This window comes from Eublepharis macularius, chromosome 3, assembly GCF_028583425.1.
Source record: "Eublepharis macularius isolate TG4126 chromosome 3, MPM_Emac_v1.0, whole genome shotgun sequence".
NCBI classification, from domain to species: domain Eukaryota; kingdom Metazoa; phylum Chordata; class Lepidosauria; order Squamata; family Eublepharidae; genus Eublepharis; species Eublepharis macularius.
The window spans coordinates 101,338,076-101,359,820 of NC_072792.1; the positions used below are offsets into that span (position 1 = coordinate 101,338,076).

Here is a 21,745-nt window from a genome sequence, read left to right on the forward strand (position 1 = left end):
TTAAATCTGCTGTTACAGCTCTGTGCCTGTTGATTGGGGCAGGAGACCCAAAGAAATGTCAAAAGTGCCAGTGTACAAGAGTACAAGACTACTGTTTGAAGATTTTGTAATCCTCGATTCTTGGTGAGAAAGGCAGACTTTAAACAAAGTGAGTAAAAACTTAACTGAATGCAACACTGAGCTTCTTGGAAAGAGGATAAATGACAAATTTGGATAAACCTGTAATCTTTTTTCCCCTTCGTTTTAGATAGCTAGCCATATCGGTCTGCAGCATATCATCAGGATTTGAGTCCAGTGGCACCTTAGAGACCAGCAAGAATTTCAGGATGTAATCTTTTGAGAGTCAAAGCTCCCTTCTTCAGAAATCTGACTCTCGAAAGCTCATACTCTGAAAATCTTTTTCGTCTCTAAGGTGCCACTAGACAAATCCTGCTTTTTTATTGTGTGCACGCCAAGAGATTGAGTTATTTTTTAGTCATTAAAGGCCACCACAATTCTAACATAATATAGTTACTAACCGCAAAGAGTACAGAAGGAGAGCGTTCAGACCCTGTCAGCTCTCCGCCCTCAGAGAACTGTTTTCAGCGGCTCTGTCATTTGGCAGCCGCTCGGCAGCGAGGCCTGAAGGGGAGGAGACGCCTGGGCCCTGCGGCTTCTCCACCATTTCTTTCACTTCCTCCTTCTGCCCCGGAAACTCCATTCCTCCTCCCCTTCTTGCTGCAGAGGCCGGCTGGGCTCCTTGTTTGCTTCCGACGTCGTCTTTGCCGCTGTCATGGGAGGCAAGAACAAGCAGCGAACGAAGGGCAACGTGCGGGTGAGGCAGTCAGCGCGATGGCGGCTTGGGGTGGTGGTTGCTGGCGCTCTTTTTCTCTCTGGGCAGGAAGGCCTTCCTTCGCTGCCTGGTGTTTGGGCAGGGAAGAGGGGACGTAATTTGGCGAATCTGGGAATAAACTTTGGCTGACGGTAGCAGCCTCCTCGGGCAAGCGGGAGAGGCAAGAGAAGCGTCAAACGCCACGGTGACCTGTCAGTTTCGTTTTACTGGCACGGGTCAGCGCCTGTTCCCCCAGCACTCCCGCTTAAATATTGTATGAGGGAAGGAGAGGAATGAAGGGGGAAAGAAGACCCAGACAGTCGGGAAGGGGAAAGAGTCATTCTACATTCCTTTAATCTGAAATTTGGCGTGAGGGTTCTATCTTGTAAATAGTATAAACTGGCCAGGTTTAAAATGTTTGCTTTGAAGTAGAGGGGTCAGAAAGTTTTTTACCCATTTTTGTGTCCCCAAACGTACTCTCAACAAATCCTGATCCTGGTTTAGAGGCACTGAAAATGCAAGGTTGTTCCAAGGGTCTTAATGGTCTAGTGAAAATCTGCTCTGTATTTTTCAAGTTTGAAGTGGCTTCAGTCAATCAAAGTACATTTCCCTATACTTTTACTTGGAGGAAGGACTCGGATACCTAGAGCACTATGGGGGCTGCTTACATGTTGTGGAAATTAAATGAAGCAACTTAATTAACAGTTTCCGTGTGTATCATTGAATTTATAAGCAATTTAACTCTTCTCTGAAGTGGAAGTTTTTCAGATCTTAGAGTAGCTGGTATCCTTTATTCTATCCTTGCATTATCAAGCATGTTAAAAGTCTATATGTTTGCCCAGATTCTAACCTCTTTCTCTTGCACCTCATATGCTGCTTTATTTATTCAATTATATAGCATCATCAGTGTACATAGTGCTTCAAAGAGTAACATAAGCAAAAAACAAAAACAGTTGGGAGAGTAGACGAGAGAAAATCAAAGATTTCAAAACTGTGTTCTGATTTCAGACATTTATTGCTGGTGGGAATGGATATGTAATGGGAGAAATCAGGGACATATCCACTTGTCTCACTCCAGTATCCACTTATTAATCAGAATTTAGCAAACAGCCTGTGTATAAACATCTGAATGCATGTACTTTCTCATATGATCATGTCTAGCTCACCTATAGTTGAATGTGGTTGGTGGCAGTAAATGTGTGTGTGAATCTATGACCGAAATTGATGGAGGACAAGAGTTTAACAATTTCATAAGTCAGAACCAGTCTTAAACATGAAAAACTGAAGAGTCCTTTGGCACCTTAAAATCTAGTATATTTACTAGATTTACTAGATTTACTGGCCTTTTAAGATGCCACAAGATTTTTTGGCATTAATTTATCACAAACCAGCTACAATCTGTTTATGACATGAATAAGCCTCAAATGCTAGTTTTATTCTTAAGGTTCACCGGGTTTGGAATACTGGTTAACTAGAAAAGAATCCAAATTAGTTATGCTGCTCAAACTTGGACATCATAACCAAATGATTTATATTGAACCAGGAAAGCGGGGCTGGGGGGGAGGTGAATGAAGGAGTGTGCAGACAAGATCATGAACCAGATTTGAGATTCATTTACTTCAAGAACAAATTGTGGTTTGTTTTTGACATCTGAATGCAGTCTTTTTTTGCTACAGCAGTACATCTGCATGACTTCTGGAATTATCTTAAAGTACAATTCAAGTGAGAAGTATGAGAGCAGGCAAAAGTTTGAATAGGCAGCAGTGTAGCTAGAGAACAAATCTAACACATATTGGTAACTGGTCAATAGAATCAGTTCATTCACGACATCTAGCTGGACTTGTAAGTTAGAATAAAAACACACAGCCAAAGGCAAGCAAGTAAGTAATAAGATGCAAAGCTGTAGATGTTGGGTACAAAAATAAAACTAAACAAAGTTTTCAGTAAATATAAACTTTAGTTTTGTGTTGTAAATTTGATCCCTCTCTCTTTATAAACAGCCTTCTAGCAGTGGTAGAGCAGCAGAACTTCTTGCCAAAGAACGAGGAACTGTTCCTGGGTTTATTGGCTTTGGCACTTCCCCTAGTGATCTCGGATATGTTCCTGCAATTCAAGGAGCTGAAGAAATAGATAGCCTTGTAGATGCTGACTTCCGGATGGTGCTGCGAAAACTTTCCAAAAGAGATGTTATAACCAAATTAAAGGTAGGTTTGTTGCAGCAGTTAAAGTATCTATAAGATGAAAGAGATAGGAAATACTCTGAATAATAAAGTAGTCATTTCTAGTTTTATACATTTTGAGTTTTTTGTCATAATTGGTTTGCTTTGCTTGCAATTAGCCATAGTGGCTGAACTTGGGATTGTTGCCTTATTACAATTTGCATGAAAGGTAATGCTGGAATTTTGTTACTCTTGAAGGTGCCACTGCATTTCTCTTTTATATTTGTAAGTTGCTTGAGTTTTCAGAAGAGACAGAATATAAATATATAAATATTAGCTTGGGCCCTGAAATGGATAGTCCAGGTAATCCTGATCTCATCAGACCTCAGAAGCTAAGCAGGGTCGGCCTTTGTTAATAATTGGATGGAAGATCTCCCACGAAGACCAGATTTGCAGAGGCAGGCAATGGCAAACCACGTCCGATAATCTCTTACCATGAAAACCCCACTAGGGGTCGCCATAAGTCAGCTCTGACTTGAAGGCACCACACACACACTAGCTTGGATCCAGAGCACCACTTCTGTGGGAACAAGGATTTTAGCCTGTAGATTTCAACTTTTCTTCCTCTTTCCCTTCTGCCACCTACTGGGGTAGCCCAAAATGTACCCCATCCTGTTTCTGGAAGTCTCCTGTCCCCCAGGAACAGGATTTTGTGGCATTTCAGTCTGCCATGGGAAGAAGTGAGACAAAAAATGGTATTCTGCTTGTAGAAATCTTTGTTCTCTGGATGCAAGCCGATCAGATGAGATGAGTTTACTTTATAATGTGATTGATATATCAGGAGAAATGTGGAAAGTTTAATAAAATACCAGCTTGCTTTGAAAAAATCTTGTAAATTCTTAAATACTGTTTTTAATTTTAGGCTATGCAAGAATTTGGGATGATGTGTAAGGAAAGAGAAACAGAGGTTGTTAAAGGAGTTCTGCCTTACTGGTCTAGAATTTATTGTAAAATATCCATTGTAAGTATGGCAAATATGAACCACACTGTACCTCTCAGAATTTATCACAATCATTGTCAAAGTAATCAGTAGTTCATTTAATTGTACTTTTTCACAGGTAAACTGCTTTAAAGCACGTTTAAAACGTGAAAAAGAATCAATTTGTTTTATGATAATATTTACAAAGCAATGTGGGAAAACTTGTATTGCTTTGTGTGTCTTAATGTTTTAAGTAACAGAGATGGTTTCAGATAGTCTAGATCCAGCCCTCTGTTTATATAAACTGGTTTTTACTGACAAATAGAAAAACTAAGCTGGCAATTTCTACCAATTCCTCCTTGCTGCAAACCTCCCCTCTATATTGTTCCTCAGAATCCCCTGTTCCCTAGAGCAGTGTTATGTGGAGATCAGTGAGCTGCAGAGGCAGGAAGTTCTGTTCCACAGATGGAAATCCATAAGATTAGATCCATAGAATCCCAAGTAAAATCAAACTTTTGGGTGAGATCTTTGCTACTTTCCCCTTTTTTCTGTAGCCCCTTTGCGCGCCCCCCCCCCCCCATTCTAGAGGGCTGGAAACCCTTGAGAATGGTATGGGATGAAGCAGTGAAGGAATTGGCAGAAATAGCCTTCTTCTTTTGCATGAATTTTATACAAGAAGATCAGGAGCTTGCATAAGGGGGGGGGGATTTCAAATGATTCTCCTCTCTCATTGCAGCCCTCTGCACCACTTCCAACCCCATTCTTAAGGTTTCCTGACCCACAAGAGTGGCTTTTCCACGGAGTGTAGGGAGTTTCAGAAAGAAGGGAAGGTGGCAAACTGATTTCCCAAAGCTCTGCTCTGGGAACAGCTGTCTTAAAGAACCCAGTGCTTTAAGCTGTGTAATTGTATATATCTATGTAGTACGTTGAGCTATACATGTATTTTCAACATATTTTATAGGATCATGATCGTCGGGTTCGAGAAGCAACACAACAAGCTTTTGAGCAGCTTATTCTGAAAGTTAAGAAAAGTTTGGCTCCTCATTTAAAAAGTCTTATGGGATACTGGCTTATAGCTCAATGTGATACTTATTCTCCAGCTGCATCAGCAGCGAAAGTGGCATTTGAAAAAGCTTTTCCACCAACCAAACAACCTGAAGCCTTAGTATTTTGTAAAGATGAAATTCTGAATGTGAGTTTCCCAGTTTGTATGGCTGTCTTAAAGCTTTAAGCAGATGTTATTTTTCAATTTAGGAAGCATGAACACTTTGGTTGTTGTGGGTTTTCCGGGCTGTATTGCCGTGGTCTTGGCATTGTAGTTCCTGATGTTTCGCCAGCAGCTGTGGCTGGCATCGTCAGAGGTGTAGCACCAAAAGGTGCTACACCTCTGAAGATGTGCTACACCTCTGAAGGTGCTACACCTCTGAAGATGCCAGCCACAGCTGCTGGCGAAACGTCAGGAACTACAATGCCAAGACCACGGCAATACAGCCCGGAAAACCCACAACAACCATCGTTCTCTGGCCGTGAAAGCCTTCGACAATACATGAACACTTTCTTTCTCTCGTTAGACAGAGATTCTGTTTAATGTTTATTTTTTAATGTTGTGTTAGATTATTTCATACATAGATGATTATGTCACTTTCATATTTTGTGAAAACAGAAAAGTAGACAGTCCAAACAGGAAGGAGAGGCTGTGTTGCCTGCACCTCTAATACTGGTTCCACAAATTCACTTTTTATCTTTGACCTTTATTACTAGCTGATACTATTAACACAGGAGCCATGAAGAACACTGGGTGAAGTTAAACCTCTTGCTCAGCCCAGCCACGCACAGGGTAGTTATGAATATAAAATGGAGGAGGGGCAAACCATGTATGCTGCCCCGAACTCCTAGTGTATATACCACTAGTGCTACTGTCATCATGGGTAGAGGAATGTCTTTAAATAAGGAAAGTATAGACTTTATTCAAGGTTATTGTGACAATTATTTACAGTTTGAGAAGTATAACATTGAATAGAATGATAAAATGTACTGCTCTTTTAAATAATTTCATTACCTTTTCTTTTATGAGGAGTATGGGCTTTCCCCATTCCCAACAATAAATGCTTTGTTTTTGTCCAGGTGCTACAAGATCATCTTCTAAAAGAAACACCAGATACACTAAGTGACCCACAGTATGTACTTTTAGGGGCGGGGGGTAATAAAGTGTATTATTTTCTGTCAATTCAGTAAATTTGTAAAACTGAGGTGTTTCTTGAAAATAAGAGAGACAACATGTTCCAGTTCTATCATGCTACATGATATGGAAATATTTTCCCCATTCTACAGCTCTGTGTATGCACTGGGCTCCTATACAAGCAGGCTTTCCAATCAAACAGGTTTGTATATTTTGTGTTTGCAGAATTGCCAACTGATTATATTGAACTGAGAGATCTCTGTGCACATTATAATTTTCTTGTTCACCAACAACTGCTGAATCAGAGCAGTTGTTTTAAGAAGAACACCTTCTGTCTGCCATATCTTGATTAGCACATTTTAGTTCAGTAGGTTAGTTGTCTACATGAGAATTTGTGCTGGGCAGAATCTTGCTACAACCTGTGAGCTAGAAAATGAATTGAACATGGCAGTGTGATATTAGGGATAACTGATAACAAGCTTTACATTATTTATTTGTAGCACTAATAGCGTGGCAATACTGTCTACTGAACTGCAAAGTTATATATTTTTTTCTTTCAGAACTGTACCAGAGGAAGAAAGGGAAGCCAAATTCTTTCGAATTTTAACCTGTTCTTTGCTAGCTTTAAAGAAACTGCTTTGTGCATTGCCTGGTAGTGAGATTAGTTTACTGGAAGAGAAACTGAAGCCTCTACTATCGCAAAACAAGTTTTGGAAATATGGAAAACACAATAGTCCCCAGGTATTTTTCCTCTTTGTATTCAGCAAAATTTCTTTTCAGAACAGTCCCTTTAAGACAGAGCATCAGAGAGAGAGAGAGAGAGAGAGAGAGAGAGAGAGAGAGAATAAAAGTAAGTACTCTAAATCACTAAAGACTTATACAATTATCATGAGCAAATCAGTTTTCTCTGATAGCTGAAGTTATGCCGTATTGCTGATGTATGACTTCTTCTGACTCTTCTGCGCAGGCTTGCTTGCATTAGCTATTGTACATGTGAATGGGAAACCATGACAGGTCATTGTTTCCTCACAGCTAAACTAAATTTTACATTTATATAAGTGTGTGCTGTCAAGTTGCCACTGACTTAGGGTGATCCCATCAAGGGGTTTTCAAGGCAAAGGAGGGGCAGAGGTGGTTTGCCATTGCTTTTCTCTGCAGAATCTTCCTTGGTGGTTCCCCATACAAGTACCAATCCTGCTTATCTTCTGAGATCTGATGAGATCAGGCCACCTTCCCACACATTTTGCCTTTAGCACATACTGAATTCTGGTGTGTGTGTATAATTTGTCTGGTAAACAGACCATCTCTTCAGAGCCTCATGACTGTGACTAGAGGTGTAATGCAAAAAGGAGTGAGGTGAATCCCACAGGGAACAAAATAATCAATTTCATGCAATTTATAATACAATAAATTAATAGGAGCCTATTTCCTAAATAGAACATGAGTCCCGTCAGTATAAATAAATGTGTTATCAGACATTTTGCGAACTGTCAAACAAAGGGGGTTGTTTATGTCTTGGAATGCCCATGTAAACTGCTTTATGTTGGTTGTACGTTAAGACCCATTAAGGTACGCATTTTAGAACATATATCGCGTATACGTTACAACATCCAGGAGGCACCCCTGACTGAGGTGACGATTGTGGAGGTTATTCATAGGAAAGATCGTGAGTCTGCACAAACGGCGGCGCTGCTTCAAAGAGAAGCATTTTGGATTTTTAGATTGGGATCAGTTAAACCTAAAGGGCTGAATAATGAATTATCTTTGAATTGTTATTTGTAATAGGGTGGAGGAAACTGCATGGCTGGAATGTGACAGTATATCTTTAAGAGACAGATGAAGTTTGTTTATTTAAGGGAATCACCCTTATCGTTAGACGCGCGTGAAGAAACCTCTCCGCCTTGTCCGGGTTGAGTGATTTAATTGCTCAGGGGAGTTCCTCATGGGGGTTATGTGAGTATAAATGTAGCTTTGAGAAAATATTTTTACACAATTTCTATTAAATCTGTATGAGATTACATTTTGTGATATAGGAAAACTGACGGGACTCATGTTCTATTTAGGAAATAGGCTCCTGAAGAAGCAAGCGCGAAATCTGCTTGCAGCTGGCCCCAGATTGAGTGTTACGCAGGAATGAGGTTTACTACTGCTTTTACAACTTACCTCATGAATGTTATGCAGGAGAGGGTTACGCAGAAATAAGATTTACTGCTGCCTTTACAACTCACTTCATGAGTATTATGCAGGAGTGAGGGTGACTGCTGCTTTTATAACCCACCTCATGGAAGGAAAGCCTTTTTGCTTTGTATTTATGAATGTATGAGAAAGAAGAAGATTTGGAAAGAAAGAAAAAAACCTTTTTCATCAAGGATTTGCTCATATAGATGTTAAAGGAAGGAAAATTTATAAGAACTTACCTTTGAAGAGACTTTGACTTTCACCCGGAATTTGTGGACTATTTGGAGAATGCTCATATATGAAATGTTGCCTTTTATGGACTTGTATGGATATTTGTGAATGGATATTTATGAATTTGTTATATTGTTGGAATATTTATGAATTACCAGCACTTTGCACTTTCAATTGCACTTATAAATTGATTTATTGCATGAAATTGATTATTTTGTTCCCTGTGGGATTCACCTCCCTCCTTTTTGCATTATAGTTTATTACAGGGACGGCCTATTTCTTTGTTTGTGACTAGAGGTGGGCACGATCCAAAAAAACCACCGATCAGCCCGTTTGTGGATCCGGGCTGCCGCCGAACCCAGGTCACTGATTCTAACCGATCTAGTCCCGTTTCCGATCCGGAATCGGGAATCGGGGAGGCCAAAGCGGGAGGCACCCCGCTGTTTCCAGCGATATAGGAATGGTGGTTGGTGGCAGTGGCCGCCAGGCCCGGCAGGCACGGGGAGGGAGGGGATATTCACACACACACACACACACACACACACACACACACACACACACACACACTTAGAGCAGAGGGGGGGAAAAAGTTTTTAACCTGGCAATGAGCCGCCTCCTCTCAGGGAGGGGACATTCACACCAGGGCCAGATCTACGATTGCCAGCGCCCAGGGCAACCGTAGTCAGGCTCTTGTGCGTGCGTGCTCCTGGGTCGCCCCCCCCCCCGCCCACACAGCAAGCCGGCTGTCCCGCTGCGCTGCGGGGCTGGCGGCAGCGTGAGTGGCTTGGAGGCTGCCCGCGCCATTCACCTGCTCCGCAAGACAAGGGGTGGCCGGCTTGACCGCATGCCCCTTGTCTTGGGGAAAGAGGAACGGCACGGGCGGCCTCCCAGCCACCCGCGCTGCCTTTTGCCTTTCCCCAGGACAAGGGCCGGCCGGCTTGCCCACGCGCCCCTTGTCCTGGGGAAAGACGAACGGCGCGGGCAGCCTCCAAGCCACCTGCGCTGCCTTTTGCCTTTCCCCAAGACAAGGGGCGGCCGGCTTTCCCGCATGCCCCTTGTCCTGGGGAAAGACGACTGGCGCGGGCGGCCTCCTAGCCACCTGCGCTGCCTTTTGCCTTTCCCCAGGACAAGGGGTAGCCGGCTTGCCCGCGCGCCCCTTGTCCTGGGGAAAGACAAACAGCGCGGGCGGCCTCCTAGCCACCTGCGCTGCCTTTTGCCTTTCCCCAAGACAAGGGGTGGCTGGCTTGCCCGCGCCCCCCTTGTCGTAGGGAAAGACGAACGGTGCGGGCGGCCTCCCAGCCACGTGCGCCGCCTTTTGCTTTTCCCACATGCTGGCCGCCCCTTATCCTGTGGGAGAGACAAAAGGCAGCGCGGGTGGCTGGGAGGCTGCCCACGCCATTCAACTTTCCCCAGGCACGCTCCTGGGGCTGGCAACTGTGCCCGGCGCCCCCTCTTTGGCGGCGCTGGGGGCAGACTACCCCCCTGCCCCCCCGTCGATCCGGCCCTGATTCACACACACACACACTTTTAGAGTAGAGGGGGGGATCTATTCCTGCCTCTCCAAATAGAGAGAGACACCCCGTCAACATGTTTCAGCCAGCTTTTAAAAAAAAGCAGGGACAGAATCCTCCGTTCCTCCCCACCCAATTTTAAAAGCAAGCAGCCAGTCTTCAAAAAGCATATTTTAAACACACACACAGAACCGTGAATGAGATTTTCCCACAAAATACAGTGTTTAAAAGCAGGTTAAAAACAGAGAGTGACAGACAGAAAAACAGCCATTCCTCCTACAAAGCCCCGTTTTTTCAAAAAGCAAAAAACCTTTGTGCCCATGGCTTCAGAACACCCCCTTCCCCCTCCCTTCCCTGGGTCGCTGCTCCGTGGTTGGAAGGAAGCCTGCTAATCAAGGAAAGCTGGGCTTCCGTTCGGTTTTCCAGGGTGACAGAAGGAGGGAAAATACAGCTCAGGCATTCCCCTGGCTCCGTTGCTAGGGGAATAGAGTATTGGCACCTGAGTGTCTGGCTCTCCAATTAGATCATGATGGCCCCCCCGATCAAGCTCCCCCCCCCCGAACGCTAGATCGGTCACCGTGGACGGAACCTAGCTGAGTCCTGATGGCGCAAACGCCATTATCGGGGGTTTTTTTCACACCGTGATTCTGATCGTGCCCATCTCTAACTGTGACTACGAATGGTACATGTGGTACATACCCAGTTGAGGGTGGAAATATAACTATTCAGTGTGACATTGCTGGCCCCACCCATGATATCAAGTCAGTGAATGAGAGCTTAAGATGACAGGGACATGGCAACTCTATCCCACCTCCATGGTATTCATGCCCCCTAACCACAGTCACACCAGTGAGGTCATAATTCTAGCCCCCTTTCTTGTCACATGACTTCAGTGACACATGACTTCTTATCACATGCAGCTCAGTGGGTCCTGAATTTGGAAAGGTTGAAAACTACTGATATATACTATCTGCACTGATCTTGTTCTGTAATCACCTTTTTTTTTGCCTTTTCATATCCATTTCTTCTAAGTCATTCAGAGTCTGGCATCTGTTTATCTGCAAGCTTTGACTTCTAAGGAACTTTGAAAACTTTTGCAAAAGAATCCATTTCCAACAACCAACTATTAACTTGCTAATATAGTTCACAGGTCCCTGAACCATTAAAACATTTTACACATTCTGTTATATTAAAATGACAAGAACATGGCATTCCAGTTTGACTGATGTAGGGGATAATTCCAATATATCATTATTATTTTGCTGTATCTAATAGCAAAGTAAGTGGACCACACGCAGATGATAGGAAAGTTCTCAAGCATGTAGAAAATATGACTTTGTAAATTAAACTAAAGAAGACCAGTGCTCCCCAAAATAGCATGCACATGGAGATACAGACAATTGAGTGTTAGTTCAAGGGAAAGAAAATGCGAATGGGAACTTGGCCTGCCCAAGCTCCTAAAAGTGTATATTATTCTGAAGAAGGAGATTTAACATGTTTTGTCTTTGGGGAAGATTTCATAACTGTTTATCCTCTCCTTTCCTCAAGCATGATTCTTCACAGGCATTCAGTATGTATGCTCAAATTCTCAAACCGCTGTACTTTGTACTCCATAAGTGAGACTTGGAATGATGCTCCACTTTTGAGGTTCATATTATTTCCTATGGGGAAAACTATCGGGGGGGCTGGGGGGCATTTTTCAAGCAAATGCCATCAAATTTGCCGAGAATCTACCCTTTCTGTCCAGTAGAGACCCCCCTACCCAAGTTTCAGGAAGATTGGACCCTGTAGTTCAATTCTGTGGGCCCATGAACGTGCTGCCCCCAGCTAGTCTCCATTGTTTCCTAAGGAGGAAACATTTCCAAGGCTTTCCAGGCAAAAAGAAACTTTAAGCAAAGGTAACCCCTGGCCAAAAGCTATTCCCAGTGAAAGTCCCACTCCCAATGGCAGTTGAACCAACAAGGCCCAACTGAACCAAACTACAGTAAGGGAACCAGTGTCAAACCAGAGAACCCCAGTGTCAAACCAGAGAATCCCAAAAAGCAACAGGGGATGGGGCTTGCCGGATAAGCTGCATAGTTTAAAAAGGAGACCATCAGTGTCTTGAAGGACTCTTTTGAAGCTTGTGGGTGGAGGTGGGATGGGAATCCATGGTCCTCATGGAGAAAAGTGGGCAGCAGAGGTAGAGCAGCAGCTAGAGGGCAATGGCATGAAGTGGCAGCAGGCAGAGATGGTGCGAGAAGAGCCAGCCAGGAGCATGGGGAGCTGTGAGGGCATGGGCTGAGAGAGATGGTCTCTCCCCCCGCTCCTGCCTGCCCTGCCCGCTTTGAGAAGCCAGCCTACAGCGTTTGCCAGATTAAACTGAATAAACTCGGGTTATCTGGTCCATTAGTATCCATCCATCTGGTCCATCAGTATCCATCCATCTGATCTGGGATTCTCTAGTTGAACTGGCATAGCAGGAGTATGCTGGATTGGCATAAATCTGGCTATATAAGCGGTATGTGAATGCTAGATTGCACATCCCTATTATTCTCTTTAATGTTTCACCCTGTAAGCTTCCATAGTGCTTAAATTTACTTTTGGTTGTAATCGCAAAGCACCTGCTTCAGTGAGGATAGCTTTAGTTGAAGCTCTTTGTGGCCTACAGCTTTAATGAGCATATTGGGCATTCATAGGAAGGCTTAATAATACTTAATGAACAGTTTTCGTTTTTGTTTTGTTTTTAACAAGCTGTGCTGGTGCACTATGAAGATGACAAATATTTGTCATTCTTAGACATTGTTTAAAAAGATTTCATTTAGCTCCTCTCTCTTTTCTGTTCTAGGTTCGTTCAGCTTTTTTTGAACTAATTTCTACTCTTTGCCAATATATTCCTGAATCAGTGAAAGCTGAAGCATCAAGAGTTTGCCCAGCAGTTCTTCTTAGCATTGATGATAGTGATGCTGTTGTATGCCCTGCTCTTTGGGAAGCTGTGCTGCATGTCCTTACAACCATCGAGGTAATGCAAGAGGCTGAATAAACATTATTTCTTGCATGTAGCAGGGTTTTGTTCCTCTTTCTGTCTGCACTTCTGAAAAACAAACTTTGGATATCTAGTAGATGTGCTTTTTTTTGTAGTACAGTATACACATGCATTATAAAGGCTTAATTATTTTATAGGCATTGAGCATTCCCAGATGAGTTTAAAGATTGTCATGCTGTTTATATATAATAAGAATGTGCAAGAAGAGAAAGGGAGAGACTGTGTGAGAGGAACAAGCTCCATGAACACAGCAAAAGTTTATGGTGGTAGTTGTGGTGGCTGCCACTTTCCTTTTTTTTTTTTTTTTTGCTGTAGCTCCCTCTACTGCATGCCATTTTTCTTCCAGGGGTCCCATGACCCCTCTCCAGAAGCTTTATTGGGAGAAAGAAGGGGAACCAGGGACTTTTGAGGAAGGGAAGAAGGAGAGGAAGATGCAGAAGCGCCCTATATTTATGAAGACTTGGATCCAAACTGGAGAATGTTAATAATAATTTATAAATTCCAGTTGTTCTGAAGAGAGGTCACTGAAGATTCTACTTTGAACATCAGTGCACACAAGATTCATTTCAGTTGTTCAGATGTTTTTTAGAACCTGTTAACATTGAACTCATAGTTACAACATGCCATGGTTTAGAATCCTAGTTTTATGGCAAGAGAACTAATAACAGTTTTGTTTGATTCAGATGTGTCAACAAATGGTGGTTTGTCAAGAATCAGGAAATCTTCACACTGAGCTGCAGGCAAGGGAAGATGGAACTGGAAGTTCATAAGCCGAAGGAATTGCAAATCTTGCTCCCATAATAACAAACCACATTGTCGTTATATCTGAATAGATTAGACTGCTAATTTGAATTAATATAACAGATTTGTGATCTTTGGGTAGATACTCCTTAAAATAGATTAAAAATTGTATTAGAAATCTGTTCTCAAGTCTATGGAATGTTCTTTAATTCATTTATGCACCTAATATTATTCTCTAGGATTGTTGGATTCATGTGAGTTCCAAAAAGGGAGTCCTGCCAAAGTTATGGATAGTACTTCGAGAAGGAGGACGAGGTCTTGCCACTATCATATATCCTAACCTCTTACCTTTCATTAGTAAGGTACCTCATGACATTACTGAACCAAAGCTGGACTTTTCGAGAACCTTTTTTACCTCCATAATTCAAGGGTATGAACAGCTATTTCTGGTTATTCAGTTAAAGAATTCCTTTATCTCTGTGTGTGGAAAAAATAAAGAACACATAATATTTAAGCCATGTTAAAAACTGCAGATGTCAAACCTCAGTGTTTAGAATATCATCTGTCTGGCAGTCATAGTTTCTTGATGGATGGTTTTTAAATTTGCTTTTTTAATTCTTTTAATCTGATTAGGTTACAATTTTCTGGTTTTCAAAGTTTACATTTATCTATACTGTTACTTCGCCATACTAAATTTCTAACTAGCATTGTACTGCTTTATAAAATCAGTAGTTACACTTTTAATCAATCATATTTTAATACAAAGGCAATAATGAAGTTCATTCTGTTTCCTAATTTTGTGCTTGCCTAGCATGTTGTCTGAAAGAGCTACAGCTAGCCGTTCAGAGGGGTCTGCAATCTTACAAGCATTTATGGAATGTTTGCGCTTTACCATATTGCAGAACATAGGTGAAGAAGAAGAAGAAATTAAAATTCAAGAAATGCTTATCAATGATCAGGTATTTATGATAAGGTTCTTAAAATACCATTGAGTTTTGATTATTTTTAGATTTTAACCAAACTGGCCAGTTCTGAGTTTAGATCTAGATTCCAGCTGTGCGTTCATTAAATTGGCAGCTGATAGAGAAGAGGAAGAACTAGCTGCCTTTCATGGCTCCCTTGCTACCTCCCCATGACCTCTACTATTCCATCTGAAGCTTTCTGCACTTACTGGAGATGGCGTGGGAAGGAACAGAGGGTTGGTGTAGTGCAAGTTGAACCTGTGTCCTCTTTGGGACCTCTGAAAGCCCTGGAGGAACTTTCCCTTCATTTGTTGAATGGTATTTTTCCAGGCAGCTGGCACTGACTAATTTTCAGTGGGCAAAGTGAGGGCAAGTCTTAATTCTTTTCATTATTCGATTATTTTGAAGGGCTTTGTATGTAGGGCTTTGCAATGCATTACTTGCTTTATCTTTGATCTCCGTACTTGCTTATATTCACAGCAGCCTTTTCGTGTTTTACATACTGTGAAGTGAGGTTGAGAGACTATCAGCTGAATTAAAATTGAAAATCAGGTCTCCCAGATGAAGTTCATTACTATCTTTTGGGCTAGTCTGGTTTAATTGAGCATGCAGAGTCCTATGTCCTTTATATCATCTGATATTTGTGGAGGCTCAATGTATTCAGATTTGAGAACATATTCCCATTAATAACTTAATAAACTAGGACAATTTCTTTTTACTCTTGAAGCATAAAAGAAAATGGTTTCACCAGTTTGGTATAGTTGTTAAGAGTGCAGGACTCTAATCTGGAGAACCAGGTGTGATTCCCCGCTCCTCCACTTGAAGCCAGCTGAGTAACCTTGGGTCAGTCACAGCTTCTAGAAGCTCTCTCAGCCCCACCCACCTCACAGGGTGTTTGTTTGTTGTGGGGATAATAATGACATACTTCGTAAACCACTCTGAGTGAGTGTTAAGTCATCCTGACGGGCAGTATATAAATTGAATGTTGTTGTTGTTGTTATTTTGAAAATCTGTATCCTGCTCATTAATACTAAAATAATTTTTTGTATGTTATGGGAATAAAATGTAAATACAATTAAACCATCTATAAAACTGAAACAATTCAGCTCACAGCCAGCAATTTTAAATCCATCAGTAGCTACTTGGACATTAAAATATTTCTGTGCAGTATTTTGTCCTGACCTGGAAAGCTCAGGCTAGTCTGATCTCACGGAAGCTAAGCTGCATCAGCCCCAGTTAAGACTTGGATGAGAGGCCACCAAAGAAATCTAGGGAATGCTACATAGAGGCAGACAATGGCAAATCATCTCCGAACATCTGCTGCCATGAAAACCATACAGGGTTACCACAAAATTGGCTGCAGCTTGATGGCAGTACACACATATACACAGTGTTTTAGCCAATAATGAAATGGTCAAGTCTGTAGTGAAATGATAATGCAGACCTCCATTACCATGAGAGAGAAGACCATGAATGAGAACGCCCTGTTGAAGTATAGTCATAGATGACAGTAGATCTCAGAGCTCATTAATTGAATTAGATGCTGTGTTAATTATTTCTACCATTACTGTTTCTTCAGGTTATTTATGAACGTGACTGGAAACATTCCTACCATTAAAAATATACGAAAGTAATTAGGACTGTGGCAAATGTTTACTACTGAACAGGTGGTGGGCAACAGGTGTAGCCTTGAAGGAGCTGACATACTCTTTGAAAAGTACCTTTCAGAACATGCAGTTTCCTGTGCCTGTTTAAAATTCCAGTTTGCTGCTGAAGCTATTTTTGGAGTCATGTTTTATGAAAGATCGCATAATAACATAATGAAGTTACAGTTTCATGTTGCCACTTAGGCTATATGATGATGTGAGAGTGAGGTCAAGCAACAATTAACCCTTTTTCTTTGTGCTGCTCCTTGCTTTGCTTCACTGCATTGCAGCTGTTCAATCACCTGCTGCTACAGCATTGCAAGACAGGGGCCATTGGCCTTGTTGTCTTGCTAAAAAGAATGCTGAAATTCTTCCCATATGTGAACCTTCATATACTCTTTCCCAATGTACATGCAAATATAACTGCAAACTTTTTTTTGTAGCAGGCAAACAATTCATGAAAAACAGTTATCATTTCTGCTCAGTATTAAGACTAATGTGTGTTTTTCATTACAGCTAATTCCTCTCATAGACATGGTGATTAAATTGCCCAGGCTGCAAAATGGACCTTTGTTTTATGAGGTAGCAGACCTTTTAAATGCTTGGGAAACAAGAACAGAAAATTCAAGTTGTGATAAAACAGCTCTCACTTTCCAAAGAATGTTGATGAACTTTTGGGATGGACTTTCAAAAGTTTGTGTGGCTCATGTTGATGTAATAGTTGCGGATGAGAAAGCTTTGGCTGCTGTGTCCTGTTTGCTACAAATCCTTCAGAATGCAGAAAAGATGATGAAATCAAACAAAAGAAAAGCTGTAAAGATCAGATTTTCAGAAGATGATGAAGCTAAAAACAACTCTGAGAATGGGAAAGATGTGGACGTGGGAGGTAGCAATGAACCTGGCACTATTTTTCATGTACAACATCTTTCTCCTTTAAGGAAAGATCCTTTGGAAGATTTAGTCTGTAAACTTGCAGAACTGAGTATTGTTTATACCAGGGTTCAAAGATCTGACCAGCATTTGAAGTTCCTCTCTGCTCTACTCAGCAACTTTGCTTCTAGTAGAGTTTTCCAAGTGCTCTTAGACAGTAGGAGTAATATTCAAGAAGATATAAAACCTCAGTATGAAAATCCATCTCTCCAGTTTCTGTATGAAAATGTAATAGATTGGCTGAAAGAAGACTGGAGGAAAGAGACAGACTTTTTGATTGATATTTTGTATAGTGTCCTTCGTTGCTGCAGCAGTGCCACAGAGAGAGATCATATTCTCAGTGATATAACAAAGGTACATTTTTCTTACAAATGAAACAACTTCAAAATCTCTGTTACATATACTCATTTTGTAGATAGTGATTGTTTGCAAGATTAGTTTAGTAGTTTGTATTGCTGATTGGTTTATTTGATGACTGTTGTCAGTGGATTCCAAATTTCTTTTAGATAATTCAGAGGGGATTAGAGAGAGAGAGAGAGAGAGAGAGAAAGAGAGAGAATAAACAGCATTAATGCAGTTCTGCAAATAGATAGACATTTTAAAAGCTAGCTAAAATCTAAAACTAGCCCACACTAGCCATCCATTGTATGCCATGAAATACCTAGTAAGTGACCATGTTAATGTGGGGCACCTCCACAAATTTACTGATGATATCTTTTAAAGGAAAAGATACCCTGTTCAGTTAGCATACCTTTATAAACTGTGAATCTATTCACAGTGCAGTTTTATCAGCATTTTTTTCCTGGCTAGAACATAGAGGTGTTATGTTGCAATGAATCCAAATCTCTTTCCCCAGGTAGCAGAGGATATATCTGCCCATGAAAGATCAGTATAACCTGCTATGCTAAGAAAAGGGTGGTTGAGCTTCTCTTGCAATATGTTTACTTATGGAATTTGTGGGTTTGAGTACTGATTGCAGATTGCGTATTCGAACACTTTTGTGCCAGAGCTCCCTAAAAAGTAAAAAGCAATTCTATGAAATTAACATGTTTCTCTGTGTTACATACTTTTTTAACCTTCTGTGTTTTAGATGGATCTGAAGTGGAAGATTCTTCTTCAAATAATTCAGAAGGTATCTTCAACATTTGATCATACTTTGTACATACTGATTTGAGTCCGGAGTAATTGCTTCCAGTCATACTTGGCATTGGCTTCCCCCTTTATAGTAGCAACTCCTTGAGAAGAGCCCCTTGATGGTCATGAGATCAGTATCGCAGGAGATATGAAGGGCTATCACTGAACAGTAAAACCAGTAAACAGTGAAACACCTCCTGTATGTGTGGAAATGCCTTGAGTACACGTTTAGGTTTCTGTAGTGTTTAGCTGTGAAACCACTTTCTGAATTAATGTGGTTTCCTTATATACTTAAGAGCCTGTTTTTGCTGATGAAAATACCCCTTGCCCTGAATGTGTCCATTTTCTATAGATAGCTATGGCTGATTTATGCTAAGTAAGCAGCAAGCCATTTTTTCCTATCTGGGGATTCCTACAGGTATATCAGGGATTGAGCAGAGGAAGCTTTGCTGTACTGCCAGGTTGACCCCTGACTACTACAGGACTTGGGGGCAAGCAGAAATCAGTTCTGCCCTTGGTGGCATATGATACTATAATGAAATTTAGAGTAAGCTGCCATCTATGCAGTGGCATTGTCTTCAGTCAAATGATAAATAGATAGATGATGGGTCAATTGACAGTGTTTGACCCTGTCAGTTGACTGGCATGTCTTGTTGTGTGTAGCCCTTGGTGCTATTGCAAGTTTTCTTCTTGGTTCTACACATGTGCCAAACTCCACATTTTAAAAATTGTGCTGTTTTAGCTGTGTGTGCTGAAGGTACACTGGAGCTAAAAGGAGGAGGAACATGTAACTGAGTGTGTACAACTTCATAGGATTGCTGGATCTATTTTGAAAATTGCAATTATTCTAATGATAAAAAGTACCATTAAATGTATTCTTATTGGACTATTTTATTGTTCATCTATTGAAAGGATGATTACATTTCCATGTCTGCTCATAATTTTTCCAGTGTGACAGTGGGTTAGTCTGTTGCAGGGAATAAATACTGATTTGTAACTTAAAGACGAGCAGGTTTACTGAAGCATAAATTTAAGGTGCCTTTTTATTTTAATAATTTTTAAATAAATGATAGCGCAGTCTAGAAAAAAAGTAAGTGTGTTTAAGTCCCATTGATCTGAATGGATTGCATTCTGGATTTTTAAATTTATTGTTAGAAAGAGAGATAATTGTTTTGCAGTGATCATTTCCCTCTCTTAAGACAGTTCCTTGTGTTCTTGTTGGGAATTGCCATGTTGGAAATCTTTATAATGTGAGGCTTGTTGCCAAACTGGTATCAGAATTGAATAACTTGGATGGCTTCCAATAGTACTGCAGAAAGGAAGACCTGTTACTCTAGAATATAAACTTAAGTACCCACTTAAATACCCATCTGAAGAGAGACATGGGTCCACCTCCCAATTTTTTCTTTATACAGCTGGAAGCCACAAAATGAAAATGGCTGCTTTGCTTGCATCATGATAAGGAAAGGGAAAAAGCCTGGGAGTGTCTCTGGAGCTGAATGGGAAGGGAAACAAAATTAGCACCCAAATGAAAAAGGAGGGGAACATACCCGGGCTTATGATTGTTTCACCCTCTCTATTCAGCTTCTGAGATACATTTGCGGGGTTCCTGATTTGTAAGAGGAAAGAGAATTTCTCTGTTTGTGTATTGTGGAGGCTGTTGGGCAAGAGAGGTACCTGCTAGGCCTGAAGAAATCTGTAGTTGCAGGGATGGATCTTGACACTCTCAAGTGAAGGGTGAACAAAGATGCCTTTTCTTCAGAGGAAAAGCTAATGTAGTATCATTCGAATCCCTGCTCTGCCATATAAGCTTGCCAGGTGACTGTGGGACAGTCACACACTCTCAGCCTAACCTATTTCATTGGGTTGTTATGAGAATAAAATGGAGGAGAGGAGAATGATGGGAGCCACCTTAGGTTTCTGTTAGGGTATGAATGAAGTAAATAAATAAAACTCTCAATTGTGCTGCTGCATGAGTAAATTAGTTCATCTGTTGGTCATAGTTAGCATGATCAAGACAAACTCAGTATTTTATGTATTTTTCATATATATAAAAGCAACAGAATGTATTGAAAGATTGCCTGTTTCTAAGTAAACAATTGCAGCTGCTCTGAATAAATCTTTTTTAATATAATTTAGGCATGTTCAAGCTCAGAAAATCATTCCTTGGTTTCTAGTTGGCTAAAAGGAAATGTGTTGGGGGAGAAGCTAGTAACTCTGGCTGATGATCTGTGCAGCACAAGCTTGAAAACTGCAGTTGCTTCCATGGAATCCTTCCACTCAGAAAAATGGGCCCTATTAAGCCTCGTGTTATCACAGCATATTAAAAACGGTAGGGGACTTTGGCTTTCCTTGGAAATAATAAACTTTACACAGTTCTTTGAAATAACAATTGTGTTAATCTTACACTTCTCTAAATGGAAGGTAAGCCAGCGTGGTAGGAAGGGTTAGACATTGGCATCATTAAGCCAAACCTGTGATATATGTGAAAGCAGTGAAGACTAGAATGTCTAAGATGTGGATTGCAGCCTCACTGGATTCACTTAAAAGAGGAATCAGTGATTAGTTCAGGTCAAGTTAACTCATGGCAGAATGTTCAGAGCGTGCAATATGCAGATCATCTACTGCTTTCTGAGCAATTTAACAGTGTGTCCTTTTTAATCAATAGAGTCCTTGGTTGGTGACGTTTATGTCAAAAGGATAATAGATAAACTTCAGGCAGCTCTTTCTAAAGCAAAGAATCTTTCAGAAGCTGGAAATACTGAGCCATCCGTGTCATTCATCTGTGACATAGCATCTAACTTTTTCAGCTCAGTTAAAGGATGCTTGTTGATGCCATCATCAGAAGACTTATTGTTCACTATTTTTCAGTTGTGTGCACAAAGCCAGGATACAACGTATTTGTCAGGTACTGTACCATTTAGCCAGATCAGTTGAGGTGCTTTTTGATGCTTCTTTGGTGGAGGGGGATGCCCGATATGTGGGATTACTTCTGCTTGCTACAGCAGACAAGGACTGATATGTAAATATTTGAACTGAATGTTCCTCACAGAAAGAGGAAGGCCTTCTTAGTTGTCTTCCTCCTTGCTCCAAAGTTATCTGACTTCATCCACCACTCATTGAATTCCCTCTCAGGTTTTTAGAAGATATATAAAAATTGGTTGAGGACAGCATAACCTTTTCAAAAGCAAATTACAGGCTGGAATCTGTTCTTAATTACTGTGCTGAGGCACAGTAATTTGCTGTTATGCTCAGTGTA

General features: G+C 41.1%; 1 protein-coding gene across 1 annotated transcript in view; it reads left to right on the plus strand.

Annotated features, from left to right (window-relative positions):
- Nucleotides 1-555: 555 nt before the first annotated feature.
- Nucleotides 556-21,745, plus strand: part of LTN1 (listerin E3 ubiquitin protein ligase 1) — a 41,652-nt gene continuing 20,462 nt past the window's right edge. The window contains exons 1-13 of the mRNA XM_054973222.1: nucleotides 556-814; nucleotides 2,812-3,015; nucleotides 3,893-3,991; nucleotides 4,911-5,141; nucleotides 6,074-6,126; nucleotides 6,689-6,869; nucleotides 12,876-13,049; nucleotides 14,054-14,244; nucleotides 14,626-14,773; nucleotides 16,939-17,706; nucleotides 18,443-18,484; nucleotides 20,626-20,818; nucleotides 21,155-21,394. Of these exons, the coding sequence (XP_054829197.1) occupies nucleotides 773-814; nucleotides 2,812-3,015; nucleotides 3,893-3,991; nucleotides 4,911-5,141; nucleotides 6,074-6,126; nucleotides 6,689-6,869; nucleotides 12,876-13,049; nucleotides 14,054-14,244; nucleotides 14,626-14,773; nucleotides 16,939-17,706; nucleotides 18,443-18,484; nucleotides 20,626-20,818; nucleotides 21,155-21,394 (2,566 nt within the window). The 5' untranslated portion in view covers nucleotides 556-772. The remainder of the gene's footprint in view (nucleotides 815-2,811; nucleotides 3,016-3,892; nucleotides 3,992-4,910; nucleotides 5,142-6,073; nucleotides 6,127-6,688; nucleotides 6,870-12,875; nucleotides 13,050-14,053; nucleotides 14,245-14,625; nucleotides 14,774-16,938; nucleotides 17,707-18,442; nucleotides 18,485-20,625; nucleotides 20,819-21,154; nucleotides 21,395-21,745) is intronic.